This window comes from Microcaecilia unicolor, chromosome 5, assembly GCF_901765095.1.
Source record: "Microcaecilia unicolor chromosome 5, aMicUni1.1, whole genome shotgun sequence".
NCBI lineage: Eukaryota > Metazoa > Chordata > Amphibia > Gymnophiona > Siphonopidae > Microcaecilia > Microcaecilia unicolor.
The window spans coordinates 103,747,879-103,775,275 of record NC_044035.1 but is presented as its reverse complement, the minus strand read 5'-3'; the positions used below and the strand labels follow the sequence as shown (position 1 = coordinate 103,775,275).

The 27,397-nt window shown below is 40.3% G+C and overlaps 1 protein-coding gene across 5 annotated transcripts in view; it reads right to left on the bottom strand.

Moving 5' to 3' along the window:
* The window catches only part of MYPN (myopalladin), a 287,643-nt gene that overhangs the window by 25,678 nt on the left and 234,568 nt on the right, over positions 1-27,397 (bottom strand). For 4 of the 5 annotated variants that reach the window (XM_030203135.1, XM_030203134.1, XM_030203136.1 and 1 more), the window contains 4 exons: positions 26,356-26,454; positions 11,736-11,957; positions 7,520-7,669; positions 2,053-2,135 (listed from right to left, as the gene is read on the bottom strand). In XM_030203135.1, the coding sequence (XP_030058995.1) occupies positions 2,053-2,135; positions 7,520-7,669; positions 11,736-11,957; positions 26,356-26,454 (554 nt within the window). The remainder of the gene's footprint in view (positions 1-2,052; positions 2,136-7,519; positions 7,670-11,735; positions 11,958-26,355; positions 26,455-27,397) is intronic. The other variant, XM_030203138.1, reaches the window with a different exon arrangement.

The following is a 27,397-nucleotide window of genomic DNA, read 5'->3' as shown; positions in this document are numbered from 1 at the left end:
CCTTTGTTCCCTTATCTTGTCCCCGAACCCTCCAAAACCCACCCAAATCACACTGTCCCCCACTGTACACCACTACAATAGCCCTTATTGGTGAAGGGGGCAACTATATGTGGGTGCAGTAGTGCTTTGGTGACTTTAGGAGGGGTCAAAGTTTTCACCACAAGTGTTCCAGGTAGAGGGAGCTAGGGACCTGGGTCCCCCACTGTGTACCACACCGATCATTACACTACTCCAGGGACCTGCATCCTGCTGTAATAGACCCGACTTTAACATCTGAGGCTGTCACATTTTTGGAGGTGGGAGGGGTTCAGTGACCCCGGGGGACTATTGAGGGGGGGTCTTACTTCTGATAGTCATCTGGTCATTTAGGGCACCTTTTTGTGCCTTATTTGTTCTGAAAACAGGTTTAGACCAAAAGGTTGAAGTTTCAGCCCTAGATATTTTGGTTTTGTTCCATTATGGCTGCAAAACATCCTGTTAGGCACACCTTAATCCCACTTCGAAACACCTCCAACATGCTCCCTTGTGATTTAGATGCACTACAGACGAATTGCATAGATAAACGTCTGCAAAAGAGGTTTCAAAAATACCAATATAGACATTTTGAGAAGAAAAACGTCCAAATAGTGCTTTATTTTATGTTACATTTGTACCCCGCGCTTTCCTACTCATGGCAGGCTCAATGCGGCTTACATGGGGCAATGGAGGGTTAAGTGACTTGCCCAGAGTCATAAGGAGCTGCCTGTGCCTGAAGTGGGAATTGAACTCAGTTCCTCAGTTCCCCAGGACCAAAGTCCACCACCCTAACCACTAGGCCACTCCTCCACATATGACATTTTTTGGATGTTTTTCTCTTTTGAAAATGAGCCCCATACAGGCCTATTTTCGAAAGAGAAGGATGCCCATCTTTCGACACAAATCGCAAGATGGGCATCCTTCTCACAGGGTCGCTCAAATCGGTATAATCGAAAGCTGAATTTGGGCGTCCCCAACTGCTTTCCGTTGCGGGGACAACCAAAGTTCACGGGGGCGAGTCGGCAGCGTAGCGAAGGCGGGACTGGGGTGTGCCTAACATGTGGGCATCGACCGATAATGGAAAAAAAGGGCGTCCCTGACGAACACTTGGACGACTTTACCTGGTCCTTTTTATGACCAAGTCACAAAAATGTGCCCTAAATGACCAGATGACCATCGGAGGGAATCGGGGATGACCTCCCCTTACTCCCTCAGTGGTCACTAACCCCCTCCTACCCTCAAAAAACTTTTTTAAAAATATTTTTTCCAGCCTTTATGCCACCCTCAAATATCATACCCAGCTCCATGACAGCAGTATACAGGTCGCTGGAGCAGTTTAGGCCCATCCCCCCCTACCTGTTACACTTGTAGTGGTTAATGTGAGTCCTTCAAAACCCAGCACAAACCCACTGCACCCACATGTAGGTGCCCCCCTTCACCCCTAAGAGCTATGGTAGTGGTACAGTTGTGGGGAGTGGGTTTGGGGGGCTCAGAACCCAAGGTAAGGGAGCTATGCACCTGGGAGCAATTTCTGAAGTCAACTGCAGTGCCCCCTAGGGTGCCCAGTTGGTGTCCTGGCATGTCAGGGGGACCAGTGCACTACGAATGCTGGCTCCTCCCATGACCAAAGGGCTTGGATTTGGTCGTTTCTGAGATGGGCATCCCCGGTTTCCATTATCGCCGAAAATCAGGGACGACCATCTCTAAGGGCGACCATCTCTAAGGTCGACCTAAATTTCACGATTTGGGCGTCCCTGACCGATTTATCGAAATGAAAGATGGGCGTCCATCTTGTTTCGATAATATGGGTTTCCCCGCTCCTGTCTGGAGTCATCCTGCGAGGACGTCCTCAGGAAAACTTGGGCGTCCCTTTTGATTATGCCCCTCATAGTAACCTATGTAACTTTGTAAGTCTATGTGCTTTGAAAATGAACCTCTAAGTCTTGTAATATTAGGCATTTGATATTTTAATTTTCTGGGAGCTGAAGAAAAGTAGAATGCTTGCAGAAGCAAGAACATCTTTGGTTTTTTCATTACCTATGAGACTGGACAACTGGTGCCATTCTGGGACGGATGAGAACTGTCTGCACAAGCAAGTGCCCAGAGCAACTGATTTTTCCCTGTAAGAGAGTAGGTGCAAAGTTTAGCTATACAAATAGCAAGCACGCTTCTTTCGTATCCCCATTCACTCTCAAACCCCCTTTGTTAGGCCCCTTCCTCTAGCAAGGTTTCATGTAGGCTTTGCTACTTTCCCTTCTTGTCCCATTGCACTCTTCCCCTCCCCCATTGCCTTGTTCCACATTTACAGATATCTTTTCCATTCAACTTTCTCATATGCCTGACATACCTGCTTCTCATATGAGTACCATTGAGTATTTGCATAAATACAAAAATAATAAAAACAATTATAATAAGTATGCATCAGGAAGGAGTAATCATTTTTTTTTAGAAGGAAGAGCTATAGACCTTGATTAAAACTGTTGTTAAAATTCTAGATATCATTGGTAATTTTGTTGAAGTACAATGGACCCTGTTTGTATTAGGGGCATTCACGCTTGGATGCAGTATAGTGAGTTTTTGTTAACATAGTAATTGTCGGCAGATAAAAACCTGCACAGTCCATCCAGTCTGCCCAAAAAAGAAGTAGGGCAAGCTGCCTCTTTCCAAAGAACAAGGGAGACATATATGATTCCAGATCTTTATTGAGAAAAACCAAAATGACTCGACACAGCTGCTGTGTTTCGGAGCCAGAGCATCTGCCTCAGGAGTCTGATGGTAGGATAGGATGATATTTTCTTGTTTCTGGTTGTCTAATGCAAGAAACAAAACTGATGTTGAAAAACTAAAGTAACACGATATATTTCTGGGGTCCGCCAAAGTGGTCCGAGTGAAAACACAGCAGTTGTCGAGTTGTTTTGGTATTTCTCAATAAAGATCTGGAATCATATATACATCTCCCTTGTTGTTTGGAAAGAGCCAGCTTGCACTACTCCTTTTTTCTGCTTGACTGACTTTCGTAAGGATTGAGTGCACCTCCACGTTCTATGGGTGCCTTCCTCTTTTTGCCCAACAAGATGGCCAGAGATGAATCTGGCACCCTGCACAAGGTCCACTTCATAGTGAAAAACATAGTAACATAGTAGATGACGGCAGAAAAAGACCTGCACGGTCCATCCAGTCTGCCCAACAAGATAAACTCATATGTGCTATTTTTTTGTGTATACCTTACCTTGATTTGTACCTGTCTTTTTCAGGGCACAGACCGTATAAGTCCGCCCAGTACTATCCCCCGCCTCCCAACCACCAGCCCCGCCTCCCACCACCGGCTCTGGCATAGACCGTATAAGTCTACCCAGCACTATCCCCGCCTCCCAACCACCAGCCCTGGCACAGACCGTATAAGTCTGCCCAGCACTCACTGGTATACTTTAGTCTCTGTCTCTCCCTGCCAGTTTTGGAACACAGACAGATATATTGTTTATGATCCATTGAAAATAAAAACTACTACTAATAATATATAAATGCAGTTACCCCTCCTCCCTTTTCTCTTTTGTTCCTCTTTTATTGCTCCAGGGACAATCATGTCAAACAAGTTAACACAGTGGTTCCCAAACCTGCTAATAGACTATAATGAGTAATTTCATGCCAGTTCTGAGAGTGGGACACATTGAACTAAAGCAAATCCCTGGCATTCACATTTTTCATTTTCAGGTTTTCCAGACGAGTGTGCTAAATGTGTATTTCCTGTTAATCCAGTGATCCCCAAACCTAGTCCTGGAGGCAACCTAGCCAGTCAAGTTTTCAGGGTACCCACAATGAATATTCATGCGAGATTTGCATTCAGTGGAGGCAGTGCATGCAAATTTCTCTCATGAATAATCATTGTGGATATCCTGAAAACCTGACTGGCTAGGTTGCCTCCAGGACTAGGTTTGGGGATCACTGGATTAACAGGAAATACACATTTAGCACACTCGTCTGGAAAACCTGAAAATGAAAAATGTGAATGCCAGGGATTTGCTTTAGTTCAATGTGTCCCACTCTCAGAACTGGCATGAAATTACTCATTATAGTCTATTAGCAGGTTTGGGAACCACTGTGTTAACTTGTTTGACATGATTATCCCTGGAGCAGTAAAAGAGGAATCTGTCCTTTGGAACTTCTGATGGCTGAATTCTGATTTAATTTTTAATTTTTCTTTTTCTTGGTCATTTTTTTCATTTTTTTTATTTTGTAGTAGTTGTAAATTGCGTAGAGTGTACTGTCTGGTCCATTTGCATAATGTTAATCATTGACGTCATTTTGTCAACAAAGGAAATTTCCCCCCTTTTAAAAGGGTTATGGAGTGGCGGCATCTTTTGTAGTGATCCACCATGTTGTGCTTAGAACATGAGCACTGAAGAGCTTATTTTTTGTAACCACTGTTTCAGGGACCCTTTTACAAAGGCGTCCTGAAAAATGGCCTGCGATAGTGTAGATGCGTGCTTTAGGCGTGCACAGAATCATTTTTCAGCACACCTGTAAAACATACCTTTTTAAAGTTTTTGCCGAAAATGGATGTGTGGCAAAATGAAAATTGCCGCATGTCCATTTTGGGTTTCAGACCTTACCGCCAGCCGTTGACCTAGTGGTAAAGTCTCATGTGGTAACCGAGTGGTAATTACCTATGTGCGTCAAATGCCACTTGGTGCGCTCCAAAAATAAAAAAATATTTTTTGGACACGCGTATCGGACGCAAGCCAAAAATGAAATTACCAGAAGAGGCATGTGGTAGCTGGGCGGGAACTCCATTTTGGTGTGCATTGGGTGTGCGTAGATGCTTAAGCGGCTTAGTAAAAGTGCCCCTCAGCTATTTACACAATAGCTTTGTGAATGTTTTTTGAGTTACAAGTGGCAGTCCAGTTTTATTATGGTTTGTTTCCTTTGACAGTGGCTCTTCTGAGTTATAAGTGGCAGTCCAGTTTTATATACTTAATATGGTTTCTTTCTTCTGACAGTGGCTCTTTGCTGACTCCTCTGAAACAGGTTGGGATGATCACCTTTATCTGTTGTGTGAGGTGTCAGGAGCTTTCTGAGATGTATCAGCGCTGTCACCGCATCTTTCAGTTTTAAGTTAAGTAGCCACCAACATTCTATTATGCTTACTTATGTTTGTTGTTTTTAGAGCATAGGATATAGTTTGTTTTTTGTTTTTAATTTTATTTTATACAAAATATACCAAACAAAATCAAACAAATATGAAAATAGATGCTGAGAACTTTGAGGCAAGTGATTGATGCACTAAAAGAGGAGCTAGGATCTGAAATAGCTGGGGCTCTAAGAGATCCGATAGCCCATTACATACTCATCTGATGCCTCTTCATCCTCTAGTATCTTTTTGTAAGGACATTTCAATATCTACATTTGTTGCATTGCAACTTGTACTTGTTTTCTCCTTTTTTTCTGCATAGATTTACTTGGAAGTGGGTCTTTTTTCCTCCTCCCCCCCCCCCCCATAGGCCATTTCCAGTGACAGGTATTGAATATCCATTTTTCCTTTGGCCGCCATACACTTAACTGGTTAAACCGATATTCATTGGCTCACCAGTTAAGTTATAGCAGTTAAAGATAAGACTGTTACTTATGCAGTCCGATCTGGTCTGGTGCTAAATATCCATGCTTAACCGGATAAGTCACATGACATAACCAGGTTAGCGGTAGCTGCTAACTGTGAATATTCAGCGGGAAAGTTATCTCCCGCTGCATATTCACGGTTAGCTGTAAAAAACAATATTTAACTGGTCAGTGGCAGTTTCTGATTGGTTAAATAGTGCTGAATATTGGGGAGGGGGGATGGATTAGAGACTAAAGTATCATAAAACCATTAGGCCTGACGTGTGAGCTTTTCCCTTGATGTTCTCCTATATTGGAAACACATTATTCCTTTGGAATTATCCCTTTATATGATCTTCTATTAATACATTTTATTACAACACTCTTCAATTTCCTTTTCTTTTTGTCTTTGCTCTGGTCTGCACTGGTTATTCTCTAGAAAGAAACTTGCAAAATTATCAGGCATATTTCAATATCTAACCAAAATTTTCATCAAAATATTTCAATAAATAGCATTGAGTGGAGGTCAGTTGAACAGCAGTTTCCTCTAGCTGCTTGGTAGGTATTGTACTATCCTTCTGTTGTAGTAGATTTTTTGTCAGTCTGAAAAGTAAACCCAGGTTTCATTGTGCAGTCTTCTTTTTCAATGATACATACAGAAGTATGGTTTATTTTCTTTTACTTGTGGTATCAGCAAACTTGCAAAATATTTCACTGGGGGGTGAAAGAGACACTGAGGGGTAATTCAATAAGGAGCCACCTAGATTTGTCAGAACACACATACATTCCAGTGTTCTAGTTATTTATGTGCACGTGTGAAGACATATGAGTGTAAATGAGCAGTTTCGATAAAGCGCTATTCTGTAAATCTGTGACAACATTCAATGACATATTCACATGGACAGAATTTGGATGGAACATGGACAGGGCACACATTTTTGTGTATAGATTATAAAATATTATATACTGTAAAACAGAGTACATGTTGGCAGATAAAGATCTGCACAGGTTCTATTTCTTCATGCTTGAACACTGGTATATTTAATCTCTATCTCTCCCTGCCAATTTTGGGGCATTAATTGTAGAAGTCTGCCCAGCATTGGTCCTACTTCCCAACCTCTGAAGCTGCTGTCAAAGCTCACTCTAGCTATGAGGTCATTTAAGTTTTGCTTTAATAAGTTTCCATTCTTTTCCTATATTTATCCCACACATTATTGAATTCTGTCACCGCTCTTGTCATCACAATTGCCCGCATTCCAGGTATCCACCACTCTTTCTGTGAAAAGTATTTCCTGATGTTGCTCCTAAGTCTCCAATCAGCTCTATGGCTGGTATAAGTGATCATGCCTAAAATACTGTATAGTTGAATTTGTAGTATCACATCCCACCTTAAGCTATGAGTTTATCTTGTTGGGCAGCCATCTACTATGTTATTATGTTACTATTTGTGAGACTTTCAGTTCCCCAAAAGTGCTCATCATGGTTCACAAAGAAGCCAAATAGAATCGCCTACATATACAATAAAACTCATAAATACAGCAATTATCCCCATCTGCTTAATCTATGTAGAAAGCAAAGAACACATCAGCCCTACAACATCATTCAATAAAAAATGGCTTCCACGAAAGCAGAGCCTCAAATTGCTTCCAAAGGTGTAATGAGTGGTTATGTTGGTACCCAAGACCATGGATAGTGAAGTGATTGACCTAAGTTCACAAAAGTGTAAGCTGGATATGAGCCCTGGCTTCCCTAAGCCTCAGTCAACTTTTTAGCCAGGCTACATCTCTACTTATATCTTGTCACAGAAATGACTTTTGGGACATCATATGCATTTGTGAGAACTTATAGAATGTTACATATTGATTTCTATAGTGAAATATAAGGAGGAAAATAAAGACAAACAGAATAGTACTTGTGGATTAGCTGCCATGATGGTATAGTTCCCATCATCATCATTTGTAGTGACTTCTAAATGAAGAGAACATGTTCCATCTGCTTCTCTCTTCATCTTGTAGTGATCATTTTTCTTGGAAATTTGTGTGCCATCTTTGAACCAGTACACCTGTCGAGATTATAAGAAAGTATACAATTGTTTGATCTCAGTATTTTAAGGGTTTATCATTTTTATTAATCTAGTCCTGGGGAGGATCCAGGAACCTATTTTATTTGGCCCAGAAGGAGAAGTAAGTGATGTGAAAGGACCAGAAGCATCCAATGGAGTGGAGGAAAGGAAAAGTAACTATATCATACTTTTGCAACTGTAACTTTTCAAGAATTGCATCTATCTCCCTTTGAATAGTCAAAAGCATTGCAATGGATATATTGTCAATATGTTTGCCCCACTGGGTCACCGTTAAATGGAAGTTAGATATTCACCTTGGTGTGAGGTGGACTTATTTCAGCTAATTTAACTTGCAATGGGAGCAGTTTATCTGCAGAATAAAGAGCCTTGGAGAGACTTCCTCTCCAACCCTCAAGAGCCATCGTAGTTTCTCATTTGTGTAGCCAAAGAAACTGCCAGTAAAAGTGGTCATAACTTTATCTGGCTATTTATCCTGGTACTGGTCTGAATATCTCCACTGGCTGTCACATTATACCTAGATATTAAGCACCAGTATCAGGTATGACTTGGTGCTGAATCCGGGCATGAGAAGCCCATGGTGCAAGGATTTAAAATTATGCTGACCACCACAGGCTGAATATTAACCTGTATGTTATTATGTTACTATGTATGGAAGAAGTTAATAGGATGTTATTTGTAATATCAAATAGTACTAGAACTAGGGACAAAAATAGCAATTTTAAGACAGCATTATTTTTCATTCAATGCACAATTAAGCTGTATAATTTTCAGTCAATATTTAGCTAATGGCTAAATACTAGGATTGCGCTGGAACTTATCCGGAATCCAGCGCTGAATATCTGAGTATGTCTGGCCATCAGAACTTGTCTGGGTTTTGGCCTGGATAACATTCGGATAGCCTTTTTGCAGTCCTAACTGTATCCAGGCACTTTAGGGGTGTAGTTATCAACATGGGCTATCACTAAGTCATGTTATTTTACAACTAGCTTGTGCTAGTTTGGCGTTTTGGGAGAACAAAACCACTGGGGGGGGGGGGGGGGGGATTAAGGGTGTAACCTCCCCGTATTCCTCCAGTGGAGTACTGCTCAGTCAGAGCAGTGTGCCAAAGCCTAAATGTGCTTGGTATCAGGTGTAATTCCTAAAATCGATATGTTAAGACATGAACATTTATTCCCCCTCTGAAACGGGGAATAAACATGTATATTCTGCCCAAAACACACACTGACTACACCCTCTTTCCATTTGCAGGCACTTGGGTTTTTGACTTGCAGATTGTGGCTTTGTACAATGGGAACTTAAGATGTTTATGCAAGATACATGTTTAAGTGCTGGTTTATGCATGTCTCAATCGCAAATAGCCCGTCTAAAATGGCTGCCCCTAATTAATGTATTTTGAGAGGAAGCCAACAAAAGTGTAGACCTATTTAAAAGACTTTTAGGGGGTAATTTCAAAAGGAGCATAAGCATACAAAACAGTGTCTTACATGCTCAGGTAGGTGTTTATAAAATTGCCCTGGGGTAAATGTATATACAGTTGCTTATTTTAGAACTATCTGCATTTTAGGCACGAATATTATAAATGTCTAAATCCAAATTTTGCAAAGTGAGACAGAAAAATATGCAAGTGGCAAGGGGGCATGGCTGGGTGTGTTTTGGACAGGACTAGGGCAGGTCTAAATAAACATATATTCCCCATTTCATAAGAGCAATGCACATCTATGTGCCAAAGGAGTGATGTCAAGATTTACACCTGCTACCTGGGATGTCTAGGTTTCAGAAATGTGATCCTATTGAGCAGCGCTCTACGGGAGGGAATAGGAGAGGTCACCTCCTTAGTCTGCCAGTGGTTGATGTCCTACCGAATGCAAAACTGGCAAGGGATTTCGAACTCTGTGACAGCTTCGGGAAAAATAAATGTTTATATTTCTAAAATGGCTGACAAATCTTTATGTTCCGCTACATACACATACATATATGTTGGAAGGGCAGGATTCAGTCCTTGGTGGGCCCTAGGCAAACACATTGCCCCTCCCCCAATATTTTTAAACTCCCACAAATGAGGTCCCACGTAGTTATGACTGCAGAGGAAAACCAGTAGAGGAGGAAACAACAGGTAATAAGTGCTGTTCGCTGACAGTAGTAGTAGTATGGGTGTGGAGATTAGACAGACCTCCATGGATGGCAGTGCTTCTGGTTTGCCACCCCACTATCCATAAATACTTTTCTTTTTACTAGCAGCCAGTTTTATCAGGGCCAAAATATGCCTTTGGAGCCATTGAATTACAATATCTAAGAGGACCCCAGGCTGCCAGGCATGTCTATTTTGCCTATACCTGCCCTGTATGTTGGTATTTCACAAACATACACTTTTATCAGAGATGCCAAGTTACCAAGTTCCAGGCTGGAGACGTTTTGGCAAGTCTTCATTTTTGAACTGACATCCCAAGGCAGCATGGGAATTGTAATGCTTGATCCTGCCCATTGAAATCAGAGTTGCAAGTCCCATAATGAACTAGGATGGGGTGATCAGAAATCTAGGACTGTCCCAAGAACTCCAGCCTGAAACTGGGTAATTTGGCATCTTATGTGCTGGTATATAAATGTGTATGTTGCCATACCAACCCCCATTCATATTTTACATAATTATGCTCCTAAAATGGATGCTCTTGTCACAGATAACCACACATAAATGTCCCTCCTTTGGTGTATTTTTAGAACAGATTTTGTTCTAAAATATTAGTGGAACTTGACACAACCCAGCCTGCATGTCTCAATTTTGATTTGTATGTCCTTTCTATAATGTCACTTGACAGTAGGTGGTTGGAAAACATAGTGCTTCCTTTTACATGATATATACACAGAAATGCCAGGTTACCAGTTCCAAGCTGGAGCTATTGGGACAGCCCTGGATTTCTGACCATCCTATCCTGGTGCATTATAGGATCTGAAGCACTGATTTCGATGGGCAGGATCATGCACTACAAGTCCCACACTACTTTAGGATACAAGTTTAAAACCAGGACTATCCCAAAATCTCCAGCCTGGAACTAAGTAACTTGGCATCTCTGCATCATAGGTATTCTGTGAGTAGAGAAGGGCTGGATAGCACTTGTGTGTTTATTCTATAAAGTACAATACATATATGCCGATTCCTTCTGGTGAATACACTGAGTACAACATTAGGGTGCTAGGCAAACAAGTATGTTGGGCACCCACATAATATAAATATACTTTAAAGATCCCCAAAATTGAATCGTCCCTCCTCCCACCTTCTCCCATGGTTCTAATTGCAGAGGGCAACAGGCAAAATGGAGACAGCCAGTAAGAAGTGCTGCTCAATGATGCCACCTGCTGACTGGAGGACAATGCACAAGGAATACGGAGAACAGATAAGCCTCTGTGGACTGCAGTGACTCCCGCCCCCATGCCATCCATTATTTATTTTTTCTGCCAGCAGCTGACTTTACTAGGACCAAACTCAGCCTTGGAAGGCATTAGCAAATCTGAGGGGGTACCTCCTAAACATTTTGGCCCTGGGCACGTAATTAGTTCCCTATACCTTAATCCTGCTCTGCTTATATATGCAAAGTTGCTGCTGCCTTGGAACAAATGTAACTTTGCATGGGACCTTTTCAGTGGGCTTTTCTTTTCTTTTCAGGTACTTATGTTGCCTTTATAAACTAGTGCAACATATGTATCTGTGTGCTTTGACAGCTACGTGCCCAATTACTCTTTTACAGGACAAAAAGATCAGATGATATTATGATCGGCTTAAAATTTACAGAGAAGCTATATGGAGCCATGAAGGAAACACTTCCATTGGGAGAGAAAGCCAGCTGTGATAAACTACTTAAACAACTTCTCTGCTTTACCCGGTACAGATTCTAGGGAGCTGCCATAGAGACAACCAAGAAAGTTCCCCTTCAACCTAACCTGCTACCTAACTCCTGTCTGTACATAAACATAGTTCTGGCAGGAAACCACTCTTTCAACTACCACCATGTTCAGCTGGGTGTACACTTGAATATTTGTAAAGATATGTTACCTTAGGTACTGGTATACCAACAACTTTACATGTAAATGTGACAGTTGATCCTTCCACAACCCGGAAATGCTTGAGCCTTTTGTCAAAGATAGGTGCTATGCACTTTCCAGTAGGTATTTCATCATGCTGTATCTCATCATCTGATTCATCCACTGGAGTCCGCTCCAGACGGAATTCTATCTCATTCATCAGTCTCTGCTCAAAATTGGAAATTTTATACTCCTAAAAAACAAGATATTGAATCTTCTCAATAATTGCAACATATTTCGCTAATATATAAAAAAAAAAGCTGAATTCCTATATTTATGCTCCTAAGTTAGGCTTCTAAAATTGTGCCCTATTTTCAACCAGACTTAGAAGCCCACATTTTCAGTTGAAAATTCATCTTAATTTATGATCTTAAAATTTAGGCTTATAAATTAAGGCCTGCTATTCATTTGCTTAGATCTTGAGCCTACAGCTGAAAATCGACGTTAAGCTCCTAACTTTTTTCCCTGCCCTAAATCCACCCCTGTTGCCACCTGCTTTTTATGCTCCTATGTTTAGAAGTTTAGTAAAATTTTGAGTATAAGGTTATGCACTTAGCCCTAGTAAATTTGCAAAGAGGCAAATTTAGGAGCATAACTCTGAAAGGTAGGAGCATAAATCCTTTGAGTACTTGGGTTTATTTTTACATAAGTATTGCCATACTGGGACAGACCGAAGGTCCATCAAGCCCAGTATCCTGTTTCTAACAGTGGCCAATCCAGGTCACAAGTACCTGGCAAGATCCCCAAAAAGTACAAACATTTTATACTGCTTATCCTAATAAGCAGTGGAATTTCTCTAAGTCCATTTTAATAACAGTCTATGGATTTTTCCTTTAGGAAGCCATCCAAACTTTTTTTAAACCCTGCTAAGCAGTGAGTTCATTTGTTAGAAGAAAATAAAATTTTCATTTAAAAGGTGTTTACTACTATAGAACCTGATGGAATTTGAAAGCAAAAGAAGCCACTGGGCCAGACCAATTTGCAATGAAGACGTTCTTCAAAGGAGTAGAGCTGGTTCTGCTCTCTTCTTACCAGAATCAAGAAACAATCTTTAGTAAGCTAGAGTTATGACTGACAGGCCTTGGAAGTGGACCCAATGGTTAGCCTTGATGTAACTCGATTAAAGTTGTAAACTGCCCTGGTTCTTTGGAGAAGGAATAGAAATCCAAACATAAAATAGAAACATTAACTGAATACAACAGAACCATATCTAAAAACTGTACCGATTTTGTGCTATGTGAGGCCATGTCTGAAATTCTCAAAGTGCATCCTTAGTCCCTCCCTGCTTCAGGGAGATAGGCATGGCTCTGTCAGTGTTTTGTGCTAACTCATATTCATGGACTGAATCCCAGTTGTCTCTTGGAACGTTTCCTGGTAGTTTGACTGAAATAATTCACACCAGTACCAAAAGATTTCAGCCAACCTAAACATCTGGTCTCCAACTATAGGCCGGTAGTCTCAATTCCATTTTTTATCAAACTAATGGAAGGAATGGTGACTTTACAGCTTGTTCAATATCTTGATTTGCATGATCTCCTTCCCAATTTCTCAATCTGGATTTCATGCCCTTTTTTTTTAGTATGGGAATGGTTTTGTGCTCTCTTTTAGATCATGTCTGAACTTTATTGAGTGAAAGGAAAAGTGCACTATTACTTCAATTTGATTTATCTTCAGCCTTTGATTTAGTGTACCATACTCTCCTTTTACAAAATTTTGAGGATATGGGAATCATGGAGAATGTTTTGAGCTCGTTTAGAGGCTTTGTATCCAGTAGGCCTCATAGGGTCAAATTGCATGTGGATTTATCTTTTAATTGGAGCAATCTGTGTTGAGTACCGCAAGGCTCTCCCCTTTCTCCAGTATTGCTTAATGTTTTTCTAAGATCTTTGGGCTCATTGTTAGACCAAAACGGTTTTCTTCTTTATATTTATGCTAATGATATTTCTGTGTTGATACTGTTACAATCTGTCTTTAATATTGATTTTCCTAAGGTTCAACATTATATTAACTTATTAGAAAAATGGATGTATGCCCATAGAGTAAAACTTAATGCAGAAAAAAACCAAAATATTTATGCTTTAATACTAATTCAGAGCAAATTCTTAAGACTATCCACCTTATAATTGAAAGAGAAAAACGCCTAGATTTCGATCCAAATCGGGAGATAGACGTTATCTCACAAAACGAATAAATCGGTATAATGGAAAGCCGATTTTGGACGTTTTCAACTGCACTCCATCGCGGAAGCGTACAAAGTTGATGGGGCGTGTCGGAGGTGTGGCGAAGGTGGAACTGGGGCGTGGTTATCGGCCGAGGAGAGATGGGCGCCTTTCGCCGATAATGGAAAAAAAGTATGCGTTTGTAGCTAGAATTTAGGGCACTTTTCCTGGACACTGTTTTTCACGAATAAGGCCCCAAAAAGTGCCCTAAATGACCAGATTACCCCCAGAGGGAATCATGGATGACCTCCCCTGACTCCCCCAGTGGTCACTAACCCCCTCCCACCACAAAAAATGATGTTTCACAACTTTTTATTTTCACCCTCAAATGTCATACCCACCTCCCTGGCAGCAGTATGCAGGTCCCTGGAGCAGTTGTTAGGGGGTGCAGTGGACTTCAGGCAGGTGGACCCAGGCCCATCCCCCCTACCTATTACAATTGTGCTGCTTAATGCTTAGTCGTCCAACCCCCCCAAACCCACTGTACCCACATGTAGGTGCCCCCCTTCACCCCTTAGGGCTATAGTAATGGTGTAGACTTGTGGGCAGTGGGTTTTGAGGGGGATTTGGGGGGCTCAACACATAAGGGAAGGGTGCTATGCACCTGGGAGCTCTTTTACCTTTTTTTTTGTTTTTGTAAAAGTGCCCCCTAGGGTGCCCGGTTGGTGTCCTGGCATGTGAGGGGGACCAGTGCACTACGAATCCTGGCCCCTCCCACGAACAAATGCCTTGGATTTATTCGTTTTTGAGCTGGGCGCTTTCATTTTCCATTATCACTGAAAAACAAAAACGCCCAGCTCACAAATTGTCGAATAAAACATGGATGTCTATTTTTTTCGAAAATACGGTTCGGTCCGCCCCTTCACGGACCCGTTCTCGGAGATAAACGCCCACGGAGATAGACGTTTTCGTTCGATTATGCCCCTCTATAACTATCAATCAAGGTGAATATAAATTTTCTCTGGTTGTTAGGATCTTAGGAGTTCAAATAGATAATTCCATCTCCTTGGAAGCACAAGTCAACACACTAGTTAAAAAATATTTTTTTCTTAATGAGAAAACTGTGCATTTGAACATTCTTTGAAGTTAACCAATATGAGCATTTAGTATATGCATTATTACTGTCAATCCTTGATTATTGCAACTCAGTTTATCTGGGTTGCACGAAGGGACTACTGAGGAGGCTTCAAACCGTGCCAAATACAGCAATATGATTCATTTTTGGGCTATCTAAATTATATAGTGTGTTCCCGTTTTATGCTAAAAATCATTTGTTACCAATTGAAGCTAGAGTGCTTTTTAAATTAGCTTGTTTTCATTTTAAAACATTACAACACCTGGTTCCTAGTTATTTGCTTGCCCACTTTTGCTTTGCAACCCCTTTTAGAACTAGTTCATGTGATAGTGCTAATTTTTTTCAGTCAAGGGAAAAAGAAGACTATTGTTCTTTGAGAAATCTTTGGTTGTTCAAGCCTCTAGCCTGTAGAAGGATATTATGGGGATGTTTTCTTTCTCACAATCATATCTTCTATTTAGAAGGAAGATGAAACTTTCTTAGTTAAGAAATGTGTCTTATAAGGTGTTAACTTTTAAGTGGTTTATATAACTCCAAGAAGTTTGCTCTGGTCTCTTTTTTGATGTCTGTAATCCACTTAGAACTGAAAGGTGGTAGCGGGATATAAACGTCCAGATGTAATGTAATATAATTAGCATCACATATGATTCCATGTCTAGACATCTGATCAAGGCATATGAGTTGTGATATCATAAGGGAAACCCCCACCCCCATTTGGTCCACCTGGATAACAGCCTGTGTGCTGTCATTTTAACCTCTCCAACTGATGGTACCCTGCTTGCCAAAAGAAAATATGAAAGAGATGATCAAAAAGTTCTAAACTTCAAGTAGTAGTACTTAGCATTTGAATACTGAAAAGGCTTAATTGGACACTGCATTTTCTTTAAAGACATTTTTTTTATTAGTATAAGCAAAATCTTATTTCTAATGGTAGTCGTCAGACAGTTTCCCCAGATACTATATATAGCGCTTTCAGTTGTCATATAAATTTGGGCACACAACTAATTGATAACGAGTCAATCAACACAATAAGAGGGCAATAACAAGCAATTAGCACTAATTGGCAATAATAAGAATTACAGGCGCATCTTTTTAGGCATATCCTATAAGAGGTGTGGCAATGGGAGGAGCATGGGCAGGTCAGGGGAGTTCCTGCAATTTATGTGCATTGTTATAGAATTAGGGGGATCCACACTTAATTTACACGCGGGGATTTTTACCAGGTTTTCATTGGTGTAAATGGTCACGCCTATATGTAGTCACAGTTACTGGCGTTAAGTGCTATTCTATAAACCATGCCTAAATTTAGCTATTGTTTATAGAAGAGCACTAAGCGCTATTTTTTTGTCAGCACTGATTTTTTTTAGGCACCATTTATAGTATTCTAGTCCTTTGTGCATTCTACTGGAAAAAATTACTCACCTTTATTTATTAGGCTGTAAAAATTTCTCTCCTGCTATCAATGCTAATACTGTAGAATTAAGATTGACTATAGTGCTATCTATATCTATATATATATCTGTATATCATTATTATTTCTTTGGATTTTGCTCACATCTTTTTCAGTTGTACCTCAAGTTGAGTTACATTCAGGTACACTGGGTATTTCTCTGTCCCTGGAGAGCTCACAATCGAAGGGGGTCTTTTTCTAAGACACACTAGTGTTTTTAGTGATCGCTAATATTTAGGGTGTGCTAAACGTTAGAGATGTCCATATATTCCAATGGATGTCTCTAACATGTAGCACACCCTAAATATTAGCGTGAGGTAAAAAACACTAGCGTGCCTTAGTAAAAGAGGCCCTAAGTTTGTACCTGAGGCAATGGAGGGTTAAGTGACTTGCCCAAGATCACAAGGAGCAGCAGTGGGATTTGAACCAACCACCTCTGGATGTCACGTGGCCTAGTAGTTAGAGCACCAGTCTTGACATCCAGAGTTGGTCGGTTCAAATCCCACTGCTGCTTCTTGTGATCTTGGGCAAGTCACTTAACCCTCCATTGCCTCAGGTACAAACTTAAGGTCCATTTTACCAAGCTATGGCAAAAGGGGGCCAATGCTGGCATTGGCGTGTGTTTTGCATGCATGACGAGGCCCCCTTTTATTGCAGCTGGTGAAAGGGAAGTCTTGCTTTCCAACAGGAAAATGGACGGGTGACAATAAAGCACTTGCTGTGTGGCCATTTTAGGGGGGGGGGGGGAGCCCTTACCACCCATTGAAATGGTGGTAAGGGCTCCTGCATTAACCCAGCAGATACACTCCGGCGCTACAAAAATACATTTTAAATGATAGTGTGCTAGGGGTGGGAAGTACCGCCGGGCTGCTGTGGTAGCCCGGCGGTGCTTCCTGTATAGCGAGTGGTAAGCCCGCGTTGGGCTTACCGTTGCTTAGTAAAAGGAGCCCTTAGATTGTGAGCCTTCCAGAGACAAAGAAATACCCAGTATACCTGAATGTAACTCACCTTGAGCTACTACTGAAAAAGGTGTGAGTAAAATCCAAATAAATAAAAATAATAATATATATAACACTACTGAAAATACATATTTTTAAATGCCATGGCCAGAGTTGAATACTGGCTGCCTGGACCCAATATTTACCTCAAATTGCCTTGTATAATCAATTAATCCCTGGGACCTTCCACTCAGTGGTTTTTCATTTGAGAAATGGTGGAAAAGCCCAACTTTGTAACAGGACACTAAAGGATATAGTTATCAATGTGTGCTACCATTAAGACATATTATTTTACTGTTAATCCCAGTTAATAGTAATAGATATGTTATTTGTGAGTAGTTACTTAGTTTTTTATTAATATAAAATACATGCATAAGTATTATCAGAACATACACACACAAAGTTTCATTTGCCTTGGAGCAGGTAGAACTTTGCACAGAAACACACTTGTGGGCTGTTTATATAGACACATAAGTGCGTATGTGCCTTTCCTACCCATGTAATAGCATTTTTGGGAAACGTTCTGTAGCTCATTATGCTCAATGGTTTCCTCATATAATTTTTTCATGGATTTTCTTTTTTTCTTCGTAAAACTAAAGGAAATTAAATCTTTCAGTGCTATGTCCAAAATCAGGGCCGCCGAGAGGGGGGGCAGGGGGAACAAAATTCCCTGGGCCCGGGCCTCCAAGGGGGGCCTGCACCACAGCTACCGGGCCCCCTGCATTCAAATCGATTTGGCAGCGCCTCACCTCCATGTGAAAGCGCAGCAGCAGATCGCCTCCCTTCGGGCCTTCCCTCCCTGTGTTCTGCCCTCGTCTGATGTAACTTCCTGTTTCTGCGAGGGCAGGACACAGGGAGGGAAGGCCCGAAGGGAGGCGATCTGCCACTGCGCTTTCACACGGAGGTGAGGTGCTGCCAAATCGATTTGAATGCAGGGGGCCCGGTGGCAGATGGAGGGGGGCTGTCGATGGGGCTGGGGGTGGGCGGGTGGAGACTGGGGACTGCTGCACCGGCGGCCTGAGTAGCGATTGGGGGGGGAGGCGGCGGTGGCCTGAGTAGTGATGGGGGGGAGTCGGTGGCGGCCTTGCCCCGGGCCTGGCTCAGTCTCTTGGTGGCCCTGTCCAAATAGCACTAGCTACAGGTTATTTCAGTGGTTCCCAAACCTGGTCCTGGAGTCACACTAGCCAGTCAAGTTTACAAGATATCCACAATGAATATTCATGAAAGAGATTTGCTTGCAGTGGAGACAGTGCATGCAAATCTCTCTCATGAATATTCATTGCAGTTATCCTCAAAACTTGACTGATGGGGTGCCTCCAGGACCAGGTGTGGGATCCACTGGGTTATTTGCTTTTGATTTCTCTGAAACTTAAATGTGGTTTCTTAAAGGTCCATGAAATCTAAATTAAGCTGCATCCATATGAATTTTTTTATTAATAAAACCAGTATTGGATTAGCACTGAGCTCTTGATATGAATAGCTATCTTTTTGTGTGAATAATGTTGTTGGATGTTTACTGCTGAGACATGTATGATAAAGGTTTCATATTCAATAAAAATTGAATATAAAACCAAGAACACCTTGTACCAACAGTAGCACTACAAACTGATTATAAACATGGTGGGGTATTTCCTTAGTGATCCTTCCAGTATTAGGTGACTTAACTGAAGTTGAAGTCATAGCTCTTAAGACTAATTTCAAGACAACACAGTTCTGTGAAATATGTCTCTATACACTCTGTAATATATTGCATTAAGTTGTCTATTTCTCATTGACATACTGGGAAAAATTCTATATATGGCACCAAAAAAGCTTTATTTTTATAAACCATGCTTAAAATTACATGCAGTTTATAGAATAGTGCTTACACCAAGGGGTCATGTGTAAATTTAGGTGCCACCATTTGCACCAATGAAAACATGGCACAAATGCCCATGCCTAATTTTATGCACAGAGCCTCATATTCTATAATTATGCATGTAACTCAAAACCATGCCCACAAAACACCCATAACCCTCCCATTTCCCTTTTTTGGGCTGCATGTAAAATGTAGGTGTGACTCCTGTCCCTAAATTTACATATATACATGTCAATTAACTCTAGTGTCAATTGCTTATTAAAATGCCAAATTATTAGTACTAATATGCAATTTGGGAACACACCAAAATTTACACATGCAATTTTTAGTGCTTTTTATAGAATTAGGGGGATTATGTATTAGTTTCCTTAAATTTAAGCCAACCTTGTGCTATCCCTGGGCAACCTCAGAGTAACGCTAACTTCCTTTAGGGGCCCTTTTACTAAGCTGCATAGGCGTCTACATGCGCCCAATGTGCGTCAATTTGGAGTTACAGCCCGGCTACCGTGTGGCCCATGTGGTAACTTTATTGTTGATGTGCGTCCGCTAGGCGCACCGGAAAATAATTTTTATTTTCTGGCGCGTGGTGAAAATCGGGTGGTAACTCTGACTTGACGTGTGTAGGCCATTACTGCACGGTTAACACAAGAGACCTTACCGCTAAGTCAATAGCTGGCAGTAAGGCCAAAGACCAAAAATGGAAACATGCCGTTTTTATTTTGCCGCAAGTCCATTTTTGGCAAAAATTTTAAAAAGGCATTTTTGCAGCGTGCTGAAAAATGGATCTGCGCATGGCCAAACCCTTGCCTACACGACTGCAGGCCATTTTTCAGCACACTTTAGTAAAGGATGCCTTAATTTCATCCTATGCATACTCATATACTTAAGATTCAGAAACAGTGCTAAAATACAATACTTTTAATTAAGTACCTCATTAAAAAATTTACAGTATCCAGAATAAGTTCACATTCATTTCAGTTATTGTCATTAAATTCGACTGGCTTCTCCAGTAGAACAGAGCTGATGTATCATAGGGTTTATGCTGCAATAACTTCATCCTTTTTCATTAAATCCTCCAAAAAGTGAAATTTGGGATTTGATGCTGTTTGTACCAACAGAATTGTCAATAATAGGATATAACTAGATTTCATGCCTGGGACTTGCACATGGAAACAGGTCTCCAATGAAGCATTTGTAAAGACTGTGTTGATTGTATCTGAACTGGCACAAAACCACAGAGAACCCATGTCAAGGCACCATTTTAGCAGTGAACGTTATGGAGATCTTCAAATAGCTGCATTTCGCTTGTTGCAAATGGCAGCAGAGTGTCCACACTTACTCTTGCAGAGGCCATGATATGGAAAAAATGTAATCGCTTCAACCTGCTACAGTCCCCCGATGACAGGCTGTTTCAGATGGGAGCAGGTAGAAGAAGCTGACACTTCCTACCCCCTTCAGAGACACATTTATTTATGTATTTTCAAAATTTATATACCATCTACACCCAAGCGGTTCCCAAAGTTTAAAATTAAGAAACATAGCATAATATTACAATAACACACAAAATACTGCTACTCTTAACATCTTAATTGAGACAAAGTCACCCAATACAGAGATACTACCACCATTAGTCCCACCTATAGGCAGCAAAGGCATCCACAAACAGTTGAGTCTTTAAAAGCCTTTTAAATTGAGATACACCAGCCCTTAAATGCAAATGTCCTGTTAATGTATTCCACATCACAGTCCCAGCTACTGAGAATGTAGAAACTCTCTTATCACAGAAATGTGATTTGACAATTGAGTCCAGACATAACCGCCTTGCAGTCTCTGACCTTAATTGCCTTCCTGGCAGGTATGTAGCTTGCTATATAAAACATAGAACCTTAAATTGCACTCTATACTGAACAGGCAACCAGTGCAAATGCCTCAAAATTGGTGTTATATGTGCATATCTTGACGCACCAAGCTTGGCAGTAGCATTTTGCACTATCTGTAGCACCTTGATCCTGGCCTTAGACGTGCCAAGATACAAGGCATTGCAATAGTCCAATTGCGACAGTACCATACTTTGAATCACTCCTTGGAAATCATACATCACGTGACGTGATCTGAGATGCGGTGGGAATTTAATCGCAGCGCCTAGTGGTGTGCCGCCACTCAGCATGTCATCTAAGGTGCAAGTTGAAGGCGTACTCCTTAGCATTGAACTGATCTTGCGTATAATTGCTTAGTACCATAAAATAGTAAATCTTCTGTACCACGATGGCATGTGTAAATCTATGGTTGTTACATTTTATAACTCTGACCACCTTACTCAGTAATCAGTCTGATGTACTAGAAGAACGTTTCAGAATTTTTCCAGATGCCAACCTAGGTGGTTTAATCACGAGATTGCTGATTTAAAAGCAATGCAGGCTACCACCAACCCTGGTTCCCATGCACAAGAATCAAGAGACATAGGCCGCTCTCAAATTAGAACAGAAAGAAAACCCCAAACACCAAATGCCAGTTGCTGAGTGTTCATTGTGTAGATGACAATGAAGGAGAATATTTACCAATCCCAGTCGGTTACATAAATGCACGCACAGTTTATCAATAAACTGCAACTATTAGAAGTTGGATTATTGAAGAGTAACTACGGTTGTACTCATCATTGAACCTGGTTATAAAATCTCACACCTCACCAGAACAAAGAAAAGAGGAGAAGGGGTAGCAATTCTTTACAAATCCTTCTTCAAATTGGAACTAGTAGCAGAACATTTATCCCTCTCCTTCAAAATCCTAGTATGTAAAATCTCCACATATTCTACCTAATCAATTGTGCATCATGTTATTCTATTGTCTGCCTGGCAGACAAAATGATGCTCAAGATAATTTCCCAAATTTAACATCTAATATATATTCGAATTTCTGAAATACTATCTTAATTGAAGATATTAATCTGCACCTAGACCAGGCCCATAGCCAGACCTCAATATTTTTTTTTTTTTTTGGGGGGGGGGGGGGTTGAGCCCACAGTGGAGGGGCACATTTTGCCCTGCCTCCCTGCTGTTCTCCTCCCCCTTGCCACAGCCCTACATATTTGGGCTGGCAGGGGTCCCCAAGCCCTGCCAACAGAAGCCTTCTTCCAGCGCTGTTTGCTGCCATGCTGCCTGCTCTGCTTCCCGCCACGGCGAGCATGCTCGGTTTAAATGAAATTGAGCATGGACGCGGTGGTGAACAGCATTGGAGGAAGGCTTCTGCTGCCAGGGTTTGGGACCCCCAACAGCCAAACTAAGTAGACCTTGGGGGGGGGGGCCCCCAAGCTCCCCCATGGCTATGCCACTGACCTAGACAACTCTCCAAATGTAAATACCAAAGATTTAGCCAACTTTTTGTCTTCCTGGTGTTTTTCTAGACCAGAGGCTACATTCTCACATAATAAAGGTCATTTAATAGACCTATTTGCATTTAGATTTGCTTATCCAGATGTCCACATTATCATCAGTTGCTTATGATTGAAAATTCCATGGTGAGACCACAACAAGATGACCTTTATCCTAAATTGGAAAGAATCAAAAACCAAAAATAGGTTTATATTAACTTATAAAACGAGAGGTAAAGTGGATAATGAGCTGTTTTGGTCTCAATTAGTGAGCAGCTATAACACCATTCCAATAATTTCTTCTCACACTGGGAAGATCTGTGCAAAATAGTCTTAGATTGGATAGCACCTGAGAAAACCAAAACAAAAAAGGGCTTCCCCCTCATTTTAATCCAAGCATTCTAATTGCTAAAAGAGCATGCAGACGATTAGAAACAGCATGGAGTAAAAATAGCACAGAGAAAAATAAGCAATGCTAGAGGAAAGCAATAAAGGCAAATTAATTGGCCATCAAAAAAGCAAAAACAAATTACTACAACTCTTACTTAGGAGAGAGTCAAATATCCATTAAATGTTTATATATGATAGTCAACAACTTACTAAACACCCAGGAATTACATATCACAAATGAATCTACCCCATCAGCTATACAGTTAGCCAACTATTTTGAACAAAAGATCATCAAACATCAGGAAAGGCTTACCCAGACCTAAAATGAATCTCTTAGACTTCCTTGGAAACTTAAAATCTAATAGCAAGTGATTGAAGCAGACAGAATGTGATTCAGCTTTACTCCACTCTTGTCAGAGGTAGCACATTTTGTGCATAAATATTCTTCCTCCCACTGCCCTCTAGACACCTGCCTTAGTAATATCCTAAAATCAGCCCCAGAAACATTAATAAAGCTCATTCAAAAGCCCTTATCTTACATGTTATGTCATGACATCTTCCCTGAAATGAAAGGTAACATCATGCTTACTCCCATCCCTAAAAATACAGCTGGAAAAAGAAACGATGTATCAAAATATAGACTGTGGCCTCCATTCCATTCCTCCATTCTCCTAAAAGGCCTTGTGACTGATCAATTGATGGACTATCTTTTGCACTTCTTCGTACTTCATAAATCACAATCCGGTTTTAGACCTCGTTACAGTACAGAAACAGTCCTCACAGCCATAATGGCAGAGTTAAGAAGCTTAATGAACGTTGGAAAAAAGATAATCATACTTCAGTTCAATATGTACAGCATATTTGATGTCATTGTTCACGATATACTCTTCAAACTACTTTACAATATTGGTATCTGTGGATAAGTACAGATCCTGTAAGTCTACATCCTATAAGGTGAAAATGTCAGGTTCCACATCTCCAAGTTCCCCAAAATGTGGAGTTCCGTAGGACTTGTCAATCTCACCAATCTTGTACAACGTCATGATGGCTCCACTGGGGAAACAATTAGAAGGTGAGGCTAATTCCCATGCATTTGCCAGACTTTTAAACAATGCCACACAGTTTCTCAGTTTTCCCACTACTGAGGTGAGCTGCACACAACACTGACACTTTTGCTCAGCACGACTTAACTCAGAACGGTTTATCCTTTGAGGAATGCCATATTTTTTTACGCACAGTCTTTTTAAAGACCATTTTCATACATTGTCCTCCCAGCTACAATGGCTATTAGTTCCCTATAGTCAACTTCTATATAGGACTCCTGAGGCAGGCACTTATCTGCCGAAACACAGTGCTGTGTCGAGTCCAAAATATTGTAGCAAATAACCTGTTTGTTTATCCCATTGTTCAGCCTACTTCCTTTTCTCAATTTTTGTTTAATTCACACATATATGTAGGCAACATAATCATTTACATTCCTTATGACACATCACAGAAATACTACATACTATCAAGAAAGGTCTAACTTTGGTGGAAGATTAGGCAAATTGAACAAGGAAAAAAAAAACAAATTCCTAATAATCTAAAGTCAGTTACTCCCCCACCTTATACAATAACTTCACAATCAACCAAATCACCAACCTTTAGAATCCAAACTGAAATTGATCAACATCTAACATTCGAAGATCAAGTAACTGCAGTAATGACAAAGGTCTTTAGAACTCTATGGAAACTAAAGAGAATAAGACCTTATTTCCCAACTGAAACTTTTCAATCCCTTGTTCAAGCACTGGTACTCTCCCAGATTGACTTTTTCAATGCTATATATGCTGGAAGTATAGAATGGTTAACAAAGAAATTGCAAACCACACAGCTGCTCGCTTGATATTCAAAGTTTCTGGATTCGAATGGGCATCTCCACTATTAATCAGACTTCACTGGCTCCCAATAAAGGTGAGGTCCATTTTCAAAATCTGTGGAATGATGCCTTATTACATGCAAAACTTGATCTCCTGGCATGAAATGCTTCCTTAGGCACCATTCTGCATTTCCCGAACTGGAAGAATATCAGGTACAAATCTATACTTGCAGCTTTTCGTATTTAGGCACAAAATGGAAGAACTCTCTTCCAAGACAAATAACTACCTATCCTTCCACCAATCCCTAAAAACTTTTCTGTTCATAAAGTTTTTATCTCAAGATACTAATTAATTTCAGTATCCCACTGATCATCATAACAGTGCCACTAGTTGTAAAATTGTTCTCTCGCTTTGTAATCTTCAAATGCCACTCATTGTAATTCAACTTTTGTAACGTATGTAAGCCATATTGAACTGAAATTTGTTTTTGGATAATGTGGGATGTAAGAACAATAATAAACAGAATGTCAACATTGGTTTCAACCTATATAACAAATGAAGCTGCCAAAAAAACATGCTTGAATCGAAGGACACACCTAACAGCTTCATTACTTTATAAACTGGCAGTTGACATCATTCATGGTTAAAAATTCAGTCCAACACTCTTCCATATTTCTTCCAACAATCATACTTCAGGAGTGGAGCAGAAAAAATATTTAAAGCAATAAGGATGTTTTTCCAAAACAAAAAAGATAATTGTATTTAGTTGATCTGTTTTTAAATTATTCATGATAATACATTGCATTTTTTAATATATTTGATTACTTTGGAAACTGCCTTGTGTTGAACAATAAAAACAAAACAACAATAAGTAGATGATATAAATTGCCTCAATGTTCATAAATCAGCTTCCATACTGCTACACATAATAATACTTACCTGTATACTTTTCCGTGCTTGCCTTCAGTGATTTGAAAAGTTATATTAATTTATATTTGTCAAAAGAATGCCTAATTTGGTTAGACAAGTTTCTGTACACAAGGCTTTAAATTAAATTGTGCAGAACTGACAGACATTTCACAGTCCAAGCATGGAGAATTAACGGCTGTTAGTGCAACTCAACAAATGTTGGTTATATGATTGATGATTTATTGACTTGATATACCACCTTTACTTTACACTTCAAGGTGGTTTACATTAAAAGGTGTAATAGTTATACAATATTTGGAAATGATGATGGATTTTTGGTTTCACCAGCAGAAGCTATTCATTTTCACCATAAAAGGTTAGCTAAGGCAGAAGGGCACAAACAGCCTGAAAATAAGACTTTGAGGCAAGAGCAGTGAGTAATGGAGGCCGTATGCCACAATTGTACCTGAAAAGGAGTATCATGAATTGTTTCGTTGATGAAGACTGAGGGAGTTTGGTTTGGTCCCTGAAGTCTGCGGGCCAATTTTTCCTCATCTGTTGTTGTCTAAGAAGGAGGTAATGTTGTTAAGAAAATATCATGACACTATTCACAGGCCTAATTCTTTTGAATTAGCCTTCAGAGAGGACTGTTTTCTAGAAGAATGCATTTATTTTGAGTTGATAAATTGGTTTTTAGTCCCTAGAGAGTTAAGAAATGATTTCATATTGAGAAAATTTAAAATGAGTGAGTTGAAAAACCACTTTGGGGAGTCAGCTGCTCTACCAAGTGGTTTTAATGTGAGATTAAAGTAGTTCAGCATTCAGATAGGACAGTATTTCATATACACATGTTACTCTGTCTGTGTAGTTTTGAAACCAAAAACATAAACACTCTAATAGGTAGCCACATATTCAACTTAAAAAAAAAAGAAAAGAAAAAACTAAATTTGAAGGCTAATTCAGTGCTAAACTTTTCTCTACAATGTGTATCTTATTTAAGTTTCTTGCAAATCATATACCCCCCAGATTCTGTATAGGTAAACCAAAGTCAGCATGCAAATTTGGGTGTGGACCCTAGAACTGCACATAAACTAATTATCAGGGTATCTTTTACCAACAAATAAATGGCACAGCCATGGGGTCATCAATGGCCTCAGACATTGCCAATCTATCCCCCCAGTTTACAAAGCCACACTAGCAGCAGCCACATGGCAAAGTCAACACAGGCCATTCAAAGTGAATGGGCTGTGTTGGTATTACACACTGGCATCCACTAATGCGGCTTTGTAAACAGGGGTATATATGGCAAATTTTGAGAGTGTATACCTGCAAGACAATCCGATGAGACATAACATTTGTTTCTACAAGAGATATATTGATGATATTTTTTTTACTTTGGCATAGTGACTTGAATGATCGTAATGCTTTTTATAGATGACTTAATACAAGGGACAGTAATTTATCATTTAAAATACAGTAAGTTTTTTCTGAAATTAATTATTGAGATA